At 35.2% G+C, this 15,276-nt stretch overlaps 2 protein-coding genes across 2 annotated transcripts in view; both read left to right on the forward strand.

Annotated features, from left to right (window-relative positions):
- The first annotated feature begins 2,649 nt into the window (after positions 1–2,649).
- LOC128280454 (cysteine-rich repeat secretory protein 29-like) lies at positions 2,650–3,221 on the forward strand. The gene is made up of 2 exons (XM_053018598.1): positions 2,650–3,021; positions 3,093–3,221. The coding sequence occupies exons 1-2, from the start codon at positions 2,650–2,652 to the stop codon at positions 3,219–3,221; spliced, it is 501 nt and encodes a 166-aa protein (XP_052874558.1).
- LOC108455090 (cysteine-rich receptor-like protein kinase 44) overlaps positions 3,222–15,276 on the forward strand; it is a 30,602-nt gene continuing 18,547 nt past the window's right edge. Inside the window, 3 exon segments of the mRNA XM_053018599.1 lie at positions 3,222–3,248; positions 3,251–3,423; positions 4,902–4,930. Of these exon segments, the coding sequence (XP_052874559.1) occupies positions 3,222–3,248; positions 3,251–3,423; positions 4,902–4,930 (229 nt within the window).

Below are 15,276 nucleotides of genomic sequence, written 5' to 3' on the forward strand. Positions count from 1 at the left end.
TGGCGTTTGTCAGTTAAGCCCAAAATGACGTCGTTTTGAAAGGCTATATAAATAAAAAAATTAGGGAAAAAAATCATTCTGCCCACTGTTTTTTAAAAAAAAAATCCTTTTCTCTTTTTTTTTTCTCTCAACTATTCTTAGGACTAGCCAAGGGAGCCACCGTGCTCCGCCGACAACCACCGGTCGCCGGCGGCCGACTCTACCCTACCCAGTGGCCGAAAAATGCAAAAACTGACCTTTTTTATCCCCTTTTTTAGGAATTCTGTTTTTAGGTTAAATTTGCTAAAAAGGTGACAAAAACGAACCAAAGGTCAAGAAACCGTTCGGTTTCCCTCTTCTCCAACGACCAACACAGGTAAAAGAAAATCCTTTTTATTTTACTATTATTTATTTTCAAAAAAATAAAAATAAATAAATAAAAATCACCTTTGAAATTTTTTTTTGTTTTGATTGCTTTTTCATATTCAATTTTTTTTTTAAAAAAAAGAGAGTCTTGATACAACTTGTTTTCTAGATTTTATAGCCAATACACTATTATTTTTATATATTTTTCTACTATTCTTGTCACTATTATTTGCGTGTTTGTTCTTCTTTGTAAGTATCTCTGAAGTCAATGACGGTGGCAGAGGCTAGGAGCGGCGGCGGCATTAGGGCAGGGTACGGCGCATAAAGCTAGGGTTAGGGTGCGGCGACTAAGGTTTCTGTTGCTTTTTTTTTTGGCTGAAAATTGTTTAGATGTTTGGGCTTGTATTTAGGTTTTAGGTTTTGTTTTGGACTGTTTGGGTCTGAGATTTTTTTTGTAAATGGACTGGACTTTTATTTGTTTATTTTTGGTTTGGTTTGTTTGATTGGGCCCGGAAGAAATTGGGCCATTACACAATTGAACTTGAATTTTGAAATCTGGAAAGTAGATGGACTGAATTCCTTTAAATAAATGTACAGAGACTAAATTCTAAATTTAGGAAGAGTACAGAGATCTATGAAATATTTTAACCATTTTAAAAATATATTATACCAATTCAAAACTAGATCTGTCCATGGGTTGGGCCACCTGACCCGAAAATAGGAGGGTTTAGATAAAAATATAGGCTAGAAAATAGGTTTGGGCAAAAAAAATAAGGCCCGTTTAGAAAACAGACCGGGCCTTGGGTAAGGTTTTTTGGCCCGAGCTCGACTCAGCTCGAATATGCAAAGAAAGAATTTTTTTTTACTGTTTTGTTGCTATTTCTTGTTGTTTCTTTACTATTTTTCTACCATTTCACTATTATGTTGTTATTATTGGGATATTGTATAACTCATGTTTTATTGTTAATTTTGTTACTGTTTTAGAGGTATTTGCTTGTTAAGTTGCAGCTATCTTAGTGTTATTTAAACATATTTTTAAAAATTTATTTTCAATTTGTTGGGAAACATTTATTTTAATATTTTTAGTATTTTTGATGTATTTTATTTTTAAAACAATTATATAATAAAATAATATAAAAAAAGTAAAATAGGCGGGTCGAGCTTGGGTTTTAACATTTTTATTTAGACTAGACTTGGGCAAAATTTAAGCCTATTTTTCAGACTGAGCCAAACCCATGCCTATCAAATAGGCCTAAAATTTTAGTTGAGTCCAGCCTGACCCATAAACCTCTCTAATATGAAATGGTCGCATAAATAATCAGGATTGCTATTTTTTTATTATTTTCTTGTTGAAATTATTTATTTTTGTATTGTGTTTTAATAAAACACTTAATGATATTATCCAATTAGATAAACTTCTCAATTAACATAAAAATATAAATATCAAATTCTATAACCTTTTCAATTTTTGTAAAAGTAGAAAATAAAATTCATAATTACATATTTTGGAGCTCATGCTAACGAAATATAAGTTTAAAAATCATGTATTAATATAATTTGTTGGATTTGAAATTGTTTTTACTACCTCGTTGTAACAGGCTTTGCCATTCTTAAAAGTTGTGAAGGTTGGGTTAAATTTGTGATTGTAGTTAATTTTTTAATGAGACAAGTTAAATGAAAAGGTTGAAAATGACGGATTGAAAAAGTACAGTTTTAAATAAATAAATAAATTAATTAATTAAAGTTAACCTTTTCTTTTTGGAAAAACTAGCTGTATCTTAATTTTCATTTCTAGAAAGTAAGCTTTTTCTCCTTTCAGACTTGTTCTTTCTTCTCCACTTGGTCTTAGCAAATCGCTATTATTGTCCCCATAAATACTATTATTTGACTCAATCAACGTATACACAAATATACAATTCATTGTGTATAGGTTCATCGAGTCCAATTTATGTAAGATTAACAAATAATTTTAAAATTATTAAAATATTTCATAAAAATACAAAATTCAAAAGTATATATAAAAAGCTCATAAAGTTCAACAAAATTAACATGGATTATGCATAGATTGACATGCGAGTAATCATGTTTAAAAATTTAATATTTTAGTTAGTATTTTATTAAAAAAATAACAATTCGATTTCTTTTAAAAGATTGAAAGTCAAATTTAATTTTTAAAAAGAATATATTAAAAACATTCTAATTATTGAGGACTAAATATGTTATTATGCTTAATTTAATCTAATTAAAAGAAGAAATAAGAAGCAATACGCTTAAAGGGAAATGTTTTCTTAAATGAAGTGGGCAATGGGGTCTTCTTCTTCGACTACATTTCTTCTGTTTCTTTATTCTTTTCTTCTTTCCCTTGCTGCTTTTACCCTTTCTGATGTTTACTTTGAGCGTAACTGTAGTGATGCCAATGGCAATTACACCCCAAACAGCGCTTACCAGACCAACCTCAATGCCATCATCTCTCAATTCCCCACTCTTACAAATTTCAATTACGGCTTCTTCAATCTGTCTGCCGGTGAAAGCCCCAACAAAGTTTACTCAAGCGCACTTTGCAGGGGTGACTTAACTCAAGATCGTTGCTATAGTTGCCTCAACTACACCGCGACTGAGCTCGAGCGATTGTGTCCCTGGAACAAGGCCGCCATCGCTTGGTCCGAGATTTGTTTGGTGCGGTATGCCAACCGAGACATGTACTTCTGGAGGACGTTCCTCCTCGTACTTGTGTATACAACAAGCAGAATGCGTCGAACCCTGTTCAGTTCAATCAAGCATTAAATGATCTATTGAATGAGCTGAGCGCCAAAGCTGCATCTGGTGGTCCTCTTCGCAAGTATGCAGCTGGCAATGCATCGGCTGGCAACTTGTAAATGGCAACTTGTAAATGGTATACGCTACGGTGCAGTGTACTCCTGATATGACCCAGGAAAATTGCGTAACATGTCTAAATTTCGCCATGACAGAGCTTCGAGACTGTTGCCTTGGAAGGAAGGGATGCAGGGTTCTTAGACCAACCTGTGTCTTGAGGTTTGAGTCTAACCTATTTTATAATGAAATTGCAGTGCCTCTGCCATCACCTCCACCATCTCCGACGCCCAAAGGTAAAACATCCATATTCTCTCTTTGATACTTTGAAGTTTGACCTTTCTATGTCTTCCGTGTCAGAAGATTATTATCTTTATAATGTTAGAAATCATAAAAACATCTAATATAAACTTAAACTATAAATTAAGATTTGTCATGCCAAACCGTAAAAAAAAAAAAATAGATGCGGAAGTATACCTGAATTTATCAATTTCTTGAAATCTATAAATCTTGGAATTTTGATCTTCCAAATTAGTATAGAATTAGTCTAGAGAAGGCGACTCTCTCTTTTTCTAAGGATCTATACCTCTAATATTTAACTTTTACACATTAACCTTAATTTCTAATCAGCCCATCATCAATATCAATTAGAAATTAGTTACCAAAGTATCTACACATATTTTACCCATATTTTATTTAATAACTAAAGTCCAATAAACCTTAACCAAATTAGATCACTTTTAATTTAGACTAACATTTTATGACAGTAAATAATAACATGTAATTACCTTTATTAAATATGTTATATCTATATTTTTCAACAATCTCCCACTTGGACCACATATATTAATTACTCTATAATTACATGTCATTATATAACCTTATGAGCTCAAAACTTTACTATCATATCCAAAAAGGTATTTCAAACAATCTCGTCCATTAATTATGTTAATATAGAACCAAGAAGACTTTCGTTACATATATATTGTAACTAAATTCATCCCTGATCACGTATATTAACATAACCAAATGACATAAATCAAGTATGGATGTGTAGACATAACCAAATCCATCAAATCCAAAAATGTATTCCAAACAATCTCGTCCATTAATTATGTTAATATAAAACCAAGACAACTTTCGTTATATATATATCATAACTAAATCTATCCCTGATCACGTATATTAACATAACCAAATGACATAAATCAAGTATGGATGTGTAGAATGAAAACTACATATAATGTGAACTAAACATGCCTATTTCCAACTCGTTCTCCTAAATCTTAGTGAGATTAAACTTTATCAAAATTAGAGTATGAATAAATCAAATAAACTTTATTTTTACAGAAAATAATCCGTAAATTGAAATAACAGAAAATGTGTCTATAACATAAAAGCATTAAAAGTACAAACTCTCACTAAAACGAAATATCCTTAAATGACATTATACCTATATGAGCAGTGTGCTCATAAAAAAACCTTGAGTGGCTGTCCCATAGTAAGCGGGTTTGCAATCATGGAGTTTGTCCCAATATGCTTTATAGGCACCTAACCACCCTCAACTTGTACTTTAACAATTATGAACTTAAAGTCTATGTGTCTTAACTTTGATCCTCTCCTGTTGTTATTGGAATAAAGGACTACCAATTATTGTCACAATTTGCACCCTAGTGACAAAATTTTGCATCAATATTCCATTATAATCGAAGTTTGTATATATGATTATCTCTAAATTATTATACCTCCGACGTAACACCCCTAGCCCCTCCCCGTTGTCAGGTTAGGGTCACGGGCATTACTAACACTTTAAACAATTAATCAATCATAATTACACATATTTACTAGCCATTAACAATATAATATATAGGGGCGGGTCACAACAATCAAATACTATATACAATTGAATAATGAATCATGCTATGCAATGTTAAACTTGGTCTTCCACTGTCTACACTCTTATCACTATTTATCCCTTCTTGATTGTCAGAAGTCGGATACATACAAGATTATTCCAATTATTAGCATCAGAGTATTGGTTCATACTCCGACGATGATTATCTTTTTAATTTATCTTTGATAATTTTAGTAGAATGCACCTAATATAGGTTTGCTAATTCATTCCAATTCAGAGTAAAAGTTACTCTTACAGCCCTTATTTCGAGTCTACGGGACCCTAAAAATAGTTTAAAAATAGGTAAGGACTAATTTGAAACAATTTTGAAAGTTTAGGGTCATTTTTTAAATTTCTTAAAAAAAGGGACACATGCCCGTGTGGCCAGGCCGTGTGGAATGCCCCAGGCCTTATGACTCTCGAAGTTGGGATACACGACCGTGTCCCAGCCCGTGTGGAATGCCCTAGGCTGTGTGACTCTCGAAGTTGGGACACATGACCTTCACTGACTTGGGTCACACGCCCGTGTGTGTTACCTGTATGCAACACGAACCTGTATGGCCAAGTCGTGTTCACCTAAAAGTACCTTAAAACTTAAGTTTACCATTTCCTACTTACTTGGGCACTAAGCAACTCAATTATTAATCGTTTAACCTACTCAGAACACGATTAAACATGCCAAAAATACACCAAATTTATCACCTAATATGCTTTGTGACAACCCGAATTAGGGCCTAATCGGAATAGTGGTTTCGTGACCACAAATCCGAGATAGAAATAATTGTTTTATAATTATTTTGGGGTTTATGATATGATTGCATGATTGTGTGAAAATTTCGTGATGAAATTCTATGCCTAAAGTGCTTAAATTGAAAGTAGGGACTAAATCGAATAAGTTGCAAAATTTGCATCCCGAAGTTTTAGTATGAAATTGTTTTGGAATATTAATTAGGAGGTCTTAAATAGCAATTTGACCAATTTTAAGTTCATGGACAAAATTAGGACATGGAAGGAATTTTTGAAAGTTTAGTAAGGAGGGCATTTTGGTCATTTGGATATTAAATGAAATAAAATGGGAAAAATAACACAAAATTGGTCATCATCCTCCTTAGTTGCTGCCGAATTCTCCCTCTCTCCATAGCTAGGGTTTCTTCAATTTTCAAGCTCCATAGTAAGTGATTCCAAGCCCGCTTTTAATGTTCTTTACGTTTTGGAATCCGGAAGCTCGATTAAGCTTATGCTAGTAATAATTTAACCTAGGGTTCATATTTGGAAAAATACCCATAGGTGAAATTTGTGTATTTTGATGTTTTATGATAGAATATGAGGTTTTAAATTATGTTAAATAACTTGTGCTACTCGGTTTTAAGTGAAAACGAGTAAAGCAGCATAATCAGTAAAAATACCTATTGTTCATAACTATATGATAGAGTGAGAATTTGATGTGGTTGTAGAAGAGAAAATGTTCAGCATATCATAAAACATAAGAATAAGGGCTGAAATTAATTCCGAGCCTAGGGGCAAAATGTAATTTTGTAAAAGTTAGGGGCAAAATATAATTTTTCCATGATGTGATTTTGGATTGAAATAAATAGTATGAGTATTAAATGAGCTAAATGTGTTATTATAGATCAAGAAAGACGGAATTGATCTCGAGCTGGGAAGGAAAAGTTTTGGATTAAATTGCAAAATTTCCACATTTTGCACCAAGGTAAGTTTGTATGTAAATATTACAATAATTTCATGTACATTCTTATATTTCAGCCTATTATATGTATATACTAGCTGATGTTGAAGTATAAATCGACTATTGGAAGAATGGAAATAAATAATAGAGAGAGATCCGGTTGAACATTGAAAAATCGAATAAAATAGATGGAGCGTAGCTAGGTCACATGTATGATGCCGAGTGCACATCATGTGTACAAGAAAGCTACGAGACACCCTGTAGTAGCTAGGTCACATGTGTGATACGAGATGTATTCCATGTAGACAAGAGAGCTACGTGAAAGATAAATGTAGCTAGGTCGCATGCGTGATTCCAAGTGAAGGACACCATGTAGACAAGAGAGCTACGTGAAAGATAAATGTAGCTGGGTCGCATGCGTGATTCCAAGTGACGGACACCATGTAGACAAGAGAGCTACGAGACAAATCGGCTAGGTCGCATGAGTGGTACTAAGTGTTCACCATGTGTACAAGAGAGCCGAACTAAACGAAGTATGATGGTGGGGTACGTGTCTTTGAAACCATTAAATATCGAGGATTGATCCGAATTGTTCAACGGGATGGTTTTGTGGTGACATTGTGGTTTGGACCTATACTTATGGTGAATGAAATATGGTGAAAATGATTTGTGGTATATACAAATATAAGATAAAATGAGGTTAGCATAAAGAATTTGTGAAAGAGTGAAATTAGCATTAAAACTGTTTTTAGATGGTAGCAGTGACGTGATTTTGAAAAATCACCAAAATAGGAGGAATATAATTAGAGGTTGAATGAGATGTGAAATTAAAGTTTAATGAGTCTACTTTCATATAAAAGAAACAGAGCAAGCAAAGGAATTCTATATTTTGAGATATTTACAATTGTATGTGACTTGCTCAGGATGAATACGTGATCCCCTGTTCCAACTTTGAAAAATCATTAAAAATTGTACAAAGCAAATTAAGAAATATAGTTTACATGCCTAAATTCCTTATTGAGACTATTTTTAAATGAAACAGACTTCAGGGTTGTTTGAATTGTGTACTGAGAGAAATTCAATTTGTAGTGAACAGAGGTCAGATCAGTCGAGCTGTGTAACAGGGAAACTTTAACTAATAAACTGTACTAATCGGCTGAACTAAAATTATAGAAAAAATTAGCAAAAAGCTTTATGAGTCTAGATTCAGGAAATTTTACGGATTTGAATTTCGAGTTTGGTAACTCGAGTTATGATTTATTTAGTGAATATGACGCAGCAGAGACAGCTTAATCAAAGTGGAATGAATAGTGAAGTTAAAGTAGATGTACTTGAATTGTTGTGTAAACATGTTAGATTTTTTTATTAGTATTTACATACTTACTTACTAAGCTATAAGCTTACTTTGTTTCTCTCTTTTGTCTTATAGTGTTCTCCGGCTTGCTCGGGAGTTAAGGATCGTGAAGATCTATCCGCACTATCCTACTTTAGGGTATTTGAACTAAACGTTTTGAATTATGGCATGTATAGTAGGCTTAATTATTTTGTTACGTGTCATATTTGTCTAGGTTTAAAATATTAGTTACTGATACTCGACCAGCTAATTTGTACAAGCCTTTAAAGTTGGCTAATATTGATCAAGACATATTTATATTTCGATTATGTTTAATGGTAGGTATTATGTTCGTAATACCTTGTATCTGTTCGGCGTGACAGTAAGTGTAAGGGTGTTACATTTAGTGGTATCGAGCTATGGTTTAGTCGGTTCTCGGACTAATGAAGTGTGTGTAAAAGTCTAGCTATACATGCCATAAAAATATTGTGATAGTGTGGTGACTCGATTATTCTAAAGCGTGTTTTGTTTTAATATAGTAATGGATCTGAAGGCTACGGTGATGATCTTTAGTAATGCGCCGGCTCCCCGCACAAGGGACCGCGCTGTGGAAAGTAGACACGAGACATTGAGACAAGGAGATGAGGCTCGGGATGCCTTTCTCCAAATGATGAACAATTGGTATCTGAATTTATTCGAGCAAATCCAAATGCTCAACCTCCTCCACCCCTCCTATACCTCGGGCGATTCTCAGTATGCTCAAGGTATAGATTTGGTAAGAATGAACAAGCCTCCGGTTGACAAGATTCGAAAACAAGGGGCTGAAGAGTTTAGAGCAAAGATCGATGATGATCCCGAGAAAGCGGAATTTGGATTGAAAATTCTACCCGTGTATTTGATGAGCTCTCATGTACACCGAGGAATGCTTAAAGTGTGTTGTATCACTTTTGAGAGATTGACTTACCACCGGTGGAAGACTTTGGTTGCGATGGTGCCAAAAGAAAAAGTTACTTGGGATTTCTTCCGGAAGAATTTAGAAAGAAATACATAAGTCAGCGATTCATTGATCAAAAACGGAAGGAGTTCCTTGAATTGAAGCGGGGAAAATGTCTCGTAGCGAGTATGAAGCGAATTTGTAAGACTCGACAAGTATGCCTGAGAATGTGTGTCCACCGAGGCCATTATGTGTAGAAGATTTGAAGATGGGCTGAATGAGGACATTAAAGTGCTTGTAGGAATTTTGGAGTTGAAAGAATTTGTAGTATTGGTTGATCGAGCTCTTAAAGCCAAGAATTGAACAAAGAAAGAAGAAAAGCGCTATTGAGGCCCGAGATGTCGAAAAAGACAGATAAGCAAGCCATTTCAATCTCAACCAAAGAGGTCCAAAGAGACAAACCCTCGAATGACAGTTTCAATTGGGGATTCACAGAGATCGTGGTAGAGCATATTCGGGTCTAAAGCTCAAGCTACTTGGTGGCAAGTGTGGGTAATGTGCGACCTAGAAAGCTCGAGTGTCGACAATGTGGCGAGCAACATTATGGTGAGTGTTGGGGGACCGAGCGAGCTTGTTTCAGTCGGTTCTCATGAGCATTTTATTAGAGATTGTCCGGAGAAAGTTAAAGAAGAAAGATTTGAGTGCTAGATGAATACCACCGCTAGTAGAGGTAGACCACCGAGAAATCTTGGAGGTGGGACTAGTAGTAAAGCTGTGATGAAAGATTTAACGGCAAGATCGAAGCTAAAGCACTGCTAGAGCTTATGCTATACGTGCGAGAAGATGCATCATCTCCGATGTTATTCTTGGTACATTTCTCTCTATGGTACTATTGTTATTGCATTGATTGATCCGGGTCCACTCATTCCTATATTTGCATGAATTTAGTATCCAATAAAAGTTGCTGTTGAATTCTTGAGTTTACGATTAAAGTGTCGAACCCTTAGGCCAATATGTGCTAGTTGACAAGGTTTGCAAGAATTGCCCATTAATGATTCAAGGTCACTTTTTTTCGGCCAACTTGATGTTGTTACCATTTGGTGAGTTTGACGTTATCTTGGGAATGGTGGTTAACATTGTATGATGCTAAGGTAGATTGTAAACAAAAGACACTAGAATTGAAATGTGAAAATGGAGAAATTACGTGGGTTGAAACAGATGAATCAAATAAATTGCCTATGGTGATTTCGCACATGTCCGCTGCGAAATACATGAGAAAAGGGTGTGAAGCTTATCCGCTTATGTAATGAATATTGAGTTGCCCCAACTGAAATTTGAATCGAGGCCGATAGTCTGTGAGTTTCGGATGTATTTCGGAGGAATTGCCAGGTTGCCTCCGAATAGAGATAGATTTTGCTATTGATTTGTTGCAGCACCTTTGCACCGATCTCGATTGCTCCATATAGAATGGCTCATTGAATTAAAAGAATTGAAGGCTCGATTGCGGGAGTTAAGAGACAAGGGATTTGTGAGACCGAGTTTCTCTCCCCTGGGTGCTCTGTATTATTCAGTAAAGAAGAAGGATGGTTCAATGAGGCTTTGCATTGATTACCGTCGACTTAATAAGGTGACTATAAAGAACAAGTACCCATTGCCGAGGATTGATGATTTATTCGATCGGTTAAAGGGGCCACAGTGTTTTCAAAGATTGATTTGAGATCTGGTTACTACCGGTGAGAGTTAAGGAGTCGGATGTGCAAAGCGCCTTTAGGACAAGGTATGGACATTATGAGTTTCTTGTGATGCCTTTCGACAACAAATGCTCCAACTATATTTATGGACTTAATGAATCGGATCTTAGGCCATATTTGGATAAGTTTGTAGTAGTGTTTATAGATGACATTTTAATTTATTCTCGAGATGAGTCTGAACATGCCGAACACTTGAGAACTATATTGCAAATCTTGAGAGAAAAGCTGTTTGCCAAGTTTAGTAAAAGTGAGTTCGCTTCGTGAAGTCGGATTTTGGGGCATATAGTCTCGGTGATGGTATTGGTGGATCCAAGTAAGATTTCGTGATCGTCGATTGAAACCGCCAAGAATGTATCCGAGGTTAGAAGCTTTTAGGCTTAGCCGGGTATTATAGACGTTTTGTTGAAGGATTTTCGATGATTGCCTCTCCTATGACTAAGTTGTTGCAAAAGAATGTTAAATTTGAATGGACTGATAAATGTCAACAAAGTTTTGAAAAATTGAAAGCACGATTGATGAAGCACCAATTTTAGTACAACCGAGTCGAAAGGAGTTCGTAATTTATAGTGATGCATCATTGATGGGCCTTGGATGTGTGTTGATGCAAGAGGGTAAAGTGGTAGCTTATGCTTGAGACGTTAAAACCGCATGAGAAGAACTATCCTACACATGATTTGGGCGGCATTGTTGTTTTTGCCTTGAAGATTTGGCGACATTATTTGTACGGTGAAAATGCGAATTTTTACCGATAACAAAAGTTTGAAGTACTTGATGAATCAAAAGGATCGAATCTGCGACAATGAAGATGGCTTGAATTATTAAAGGATTATGATCTAGTGATTGATTATCATCCGGGAAAAGCAAATGTAGTTCTTGACGCCTTGAGCGAAAATTTCTTTTTACTTTGAGAGCCATGAACACGGGTTAGCATTGTCGATGATGGGTCAATCTTAGCGAAATGAGAGCTAAACCGTTATTTCTCCGATTAATTTGTGATGCTCAAAAGAATGATAGTGAGTTGCGGATCAAGAGAACTCAATGCGAATCGAGTTACGACTCGATTTTCGAGTTGGACCGGATGATTGTTTGATGTTTCGAGACGGGATATGTGTGCTTGAAAAGCGATAAATTGATTCGAGAAAATATTACATGAGGCGCACAATGGTTGTTTATCAATTCATCCCTGGTAGCACAAAATGTATAATGATTTAAAGAAGTCAGTATTGGTGGCGGTATGAAAAGGACATTTCGAATTTGTAACCAAGTGTTTGATCATCAACAAGTAAAAGTTGAACATCAAGTGCCTTGAGGATTACTTCAACCAAGAATGGTGCACGAGTGGAAATGGGACAAGATTACCATGGATTTTGTAACCGGTTTGCCTTTAACTCCTAAAAAGAAGGATCTTTGTTTGGGTAGTGGTTGATAGATTAACAAAGTCACCCACTTTATACCAAGACGCGTCGATTACTCACTTGATAAATTAGCGAATTATATGTTGCTGAAATTGTGAAGTTGCACGGAGTACCTATGTCTATAATATCGATAGAGATCCAAGATTTACCTCGAGATTTTGGAAAAAGTTACAAGAAGCTTTGGGTACAAAATTGAACTTTAGTACCGCATTTCATCCACAAACAGATGGTCAAACAGAAAGAGTAATCCGGTACTCGAAGATATGCTTAGATCTTGTGTTTTAGAATTTGGAGGTAGTTGGGAGAAGTATCTATCTTTGATTGAGTTTGCCTACAATAATGCTTATCAATCAAGTATACAAATGGCACCGTCTGAAGCCTTGTATGGTCGTAAGTGTCGGACTCCTTTATATTGGACCGAGCTTAGTGAGAAAGCAGATTCATGGAGTTGATCTAGTTAAAGAAACCGAAGAGAAAATAAAAGTAATTCGGGATTGCTTGAAAGCTGCTTCAGATCGACAAAAGTCATATGCAAATTTAAAAAGAAAAGAGATTGAATTTCAGGTGGGTGATAAAGTGTTCTTGAAGGTGTCACCATGGAAAAAGATTCTGAGATTTAGTCGAAAAGGCAAGTTGAGTCCGCGTTTTATTGGGCCGTCGGGATTCTCGAGAGAATTGGACCCGATGGCATATTGGTTGGCCTTACCGCAGAGTTAGAAAGAATTCATAACGTGTTTCATGTATCAATGTTGCGACGTTATCGTTCGATCCTTCACATGTGATTTCTCCAACTGAAATTGAGATTCGATCGGATATGACCTATGAGGAGGAACCAATAAAGATTTTGGCTCGAGAGGTTAAACAGTTAAGAAATAAAAGTATAGCTTTAGTGAAAGTATTGTGCACAGACATGGGATAGAAGAGGCTACGTGGGAACCTGAAGAAGCTATGAGGAAACAAGACCCAAACCTCTTTCTGGGTAAGATTTTCTGGGACGAAAATCTCAAAAGGAGGAGAATTGTGACAACCCGAATTAGGGCCTAATCGGAATAGTGGTTTCGTGACCACAAATCCGAGATAGAAATAATTGTTTTATAATTATTTTGGGGTTTATGATATGATTGCATGATTGTGTGAAAATTTCGTGATGAAATTCTATGCCTAAAGTGCTTAAATTGAAAGTAGGGACTAAATCGAATAAGTTGCAAAATTTGCATCCCGAAGTTTTAGTATGAAATTGTTTTGGAATATTAATTAGGAGGTCTTAAATAGAAATTTGACCAATTTTAAGTTCATGGAAAAAATTAGGACATGGAAGGAATTTTGAAAGTTTAGTAAGGAGGGCATTTTGGTCATTTGGATATTAAATGAAATAAAATGGGAAAAATAACACAAAATTGGTCATCATCCTCCTTAGTTGCTGCCGAATTCTCCTCTCTCCATAGCTAGGGTTTCTTCAATTTTCAAGCTCCATAGTAAGTGATTCCAAGCCCGCTTTTAATGTTCTTTACGTTTTTGGAATCCCGGAAGCTCGATTAAGCTTATGCTAGTAATAATTTAACCTAGGGTTCATATTTGGAAAAATACCCATAGGTGAAATTTGTGTATTTTGATGTTTTATGATAGAATATGAGGTTTTAAATTATGTTAAATAACTTGTGCTACTCGGTTTTAAGTGAAAACGAGTAAAACGGCATAATCGGTAAAAATACCTATTGTTCATAACTATATGATAGAGTGAGAATTTGATGTGGTTGTAGAAGAGAAAATGTTCAGCATATCATAAAACATAAGAATAAGGGCTGAAATTAATTCCGAGCCTAGGGGCAAAATGTAATTTTGTAAAGTTAGGGGAAAAATGTAATTTTTCCATGATGTGATTTTTGGATTGAAATAAATAGTATGAGTATTAAATGAGCTAAATGTGTTATTATAGATCAAGAAAGACGCGGAATTGATCTCGAACGGGGGAAGGAAAAAGTTTTGGATTAAATTGCAAAATTTCCACATTTTGCACCAAGGTAAGTTTGTATGTAAATATTACAATAATTTCATGTACATTCTTATATTTCAGCCTATTATATGTATATACTAGCTGATGTTGAAGTATAAATCGACTATTGGAAGAATGGAAATAAATAATAGAGAGAGATCCGGTTGAACATTGGAAAAATCGAATAAAATAGATGGAGCGTAGCTAGGTCACATGTATGATGCCGAGTGCACATCATGTGTACAAGAAAGCTACGAGACACCCTGTAGTAGCTAGGTCACATGTGTGATACGAGATGTATCCCATGTAGACAAGAGAGCTACGTGAAAGATAAATGTAGCTAGGTCGCATGCGTGATTCCAAGTGAAGGACACCATGTAGACAAGAGAGCTACGTGAAAGATAAATGTAGCTGGGTCGCATGCGTGATTCCAAGTGACGGACACCATGTAGACAAGAGAGCTACGAGACAAATCGGCTAGGTCGCATGAGTGGTACTAAGTGTTCACCATGTGTACAAGAGAGCCGAACTAAACGAAGTATGATGGTGAAACGTGTCTTTGAAACCATTAAATATCGAGGATTGATCCGAATTGTTCAACGGGATGGTTTTGTGGTGACATTGTGGTTTGGACCTATACTTATGGTGAATGAAATATGGTGAAAATGATTTGTGGTATATACAAATATAAGATAAAATGAGGTTAGCATAAAGAATTTGTGAAAGAGTGAAATTAGCATTAAAACTGTTTTTAGATGGTAGCAGTGACGTGATTTTGAAAAATCACCAAAAATAGGAAGAATATAATTAGAGGTTGAATGAGATGTGAAATTAAAGTTTAATGAGTCTACTTTCATATAAAAGAAACAGAGCAAGCAAAGGAATTCTATATTTTGAGATATTTACAATTGTATGTGACTTGCTCAGGATGAATATGTGATCCCCTGTTCCAACTTTGAAAAATCATTAAAAATTGTACAAATCAAATTAAGAAATATAGTTTACATGCCTAAATTCCTTATTGAGACTATTTTTAAATGAAACAGACTTCAGGGTTGTTTGAATTGTGTACTGAGAGAAATTCAATTTGTAGTGAACAGAGGTCAGATCAGT

This window comes from Gossypium arboreum, chromosome 9 (genome assembly GCF_025698485.1).
Source record: "Gossypium arboreum isolate Shixiya-1 chromosome 9, ASM2569848v2, whole genome shotgun sequence".
In the NCBI taxonomy this organism is placed as follows: Eukaryota; Viridiplantae; Streptophyta; class Magnoliopsida; order Malvales; family Malvaceae; genus Gossypium; species Gossypium arboreum.

Bases quoted from the DNA above. Each gene is read 5' to 3' on its own strand.
- LOC128280454 (XM_053018598.1), top strand. From the start codon at position 2,650: ATGGGGTCTTCTTCTTCGACTACATTTCTTCTGTTTCTTTATTCTTTT. The intron at 3,022-3,092 runs GTGCGGTATGCC...TACAACAAGCAG, and splicing joins CTTGGTCCGAGATTTGTTTG to AATGCGTCGAACCCTGTTCA.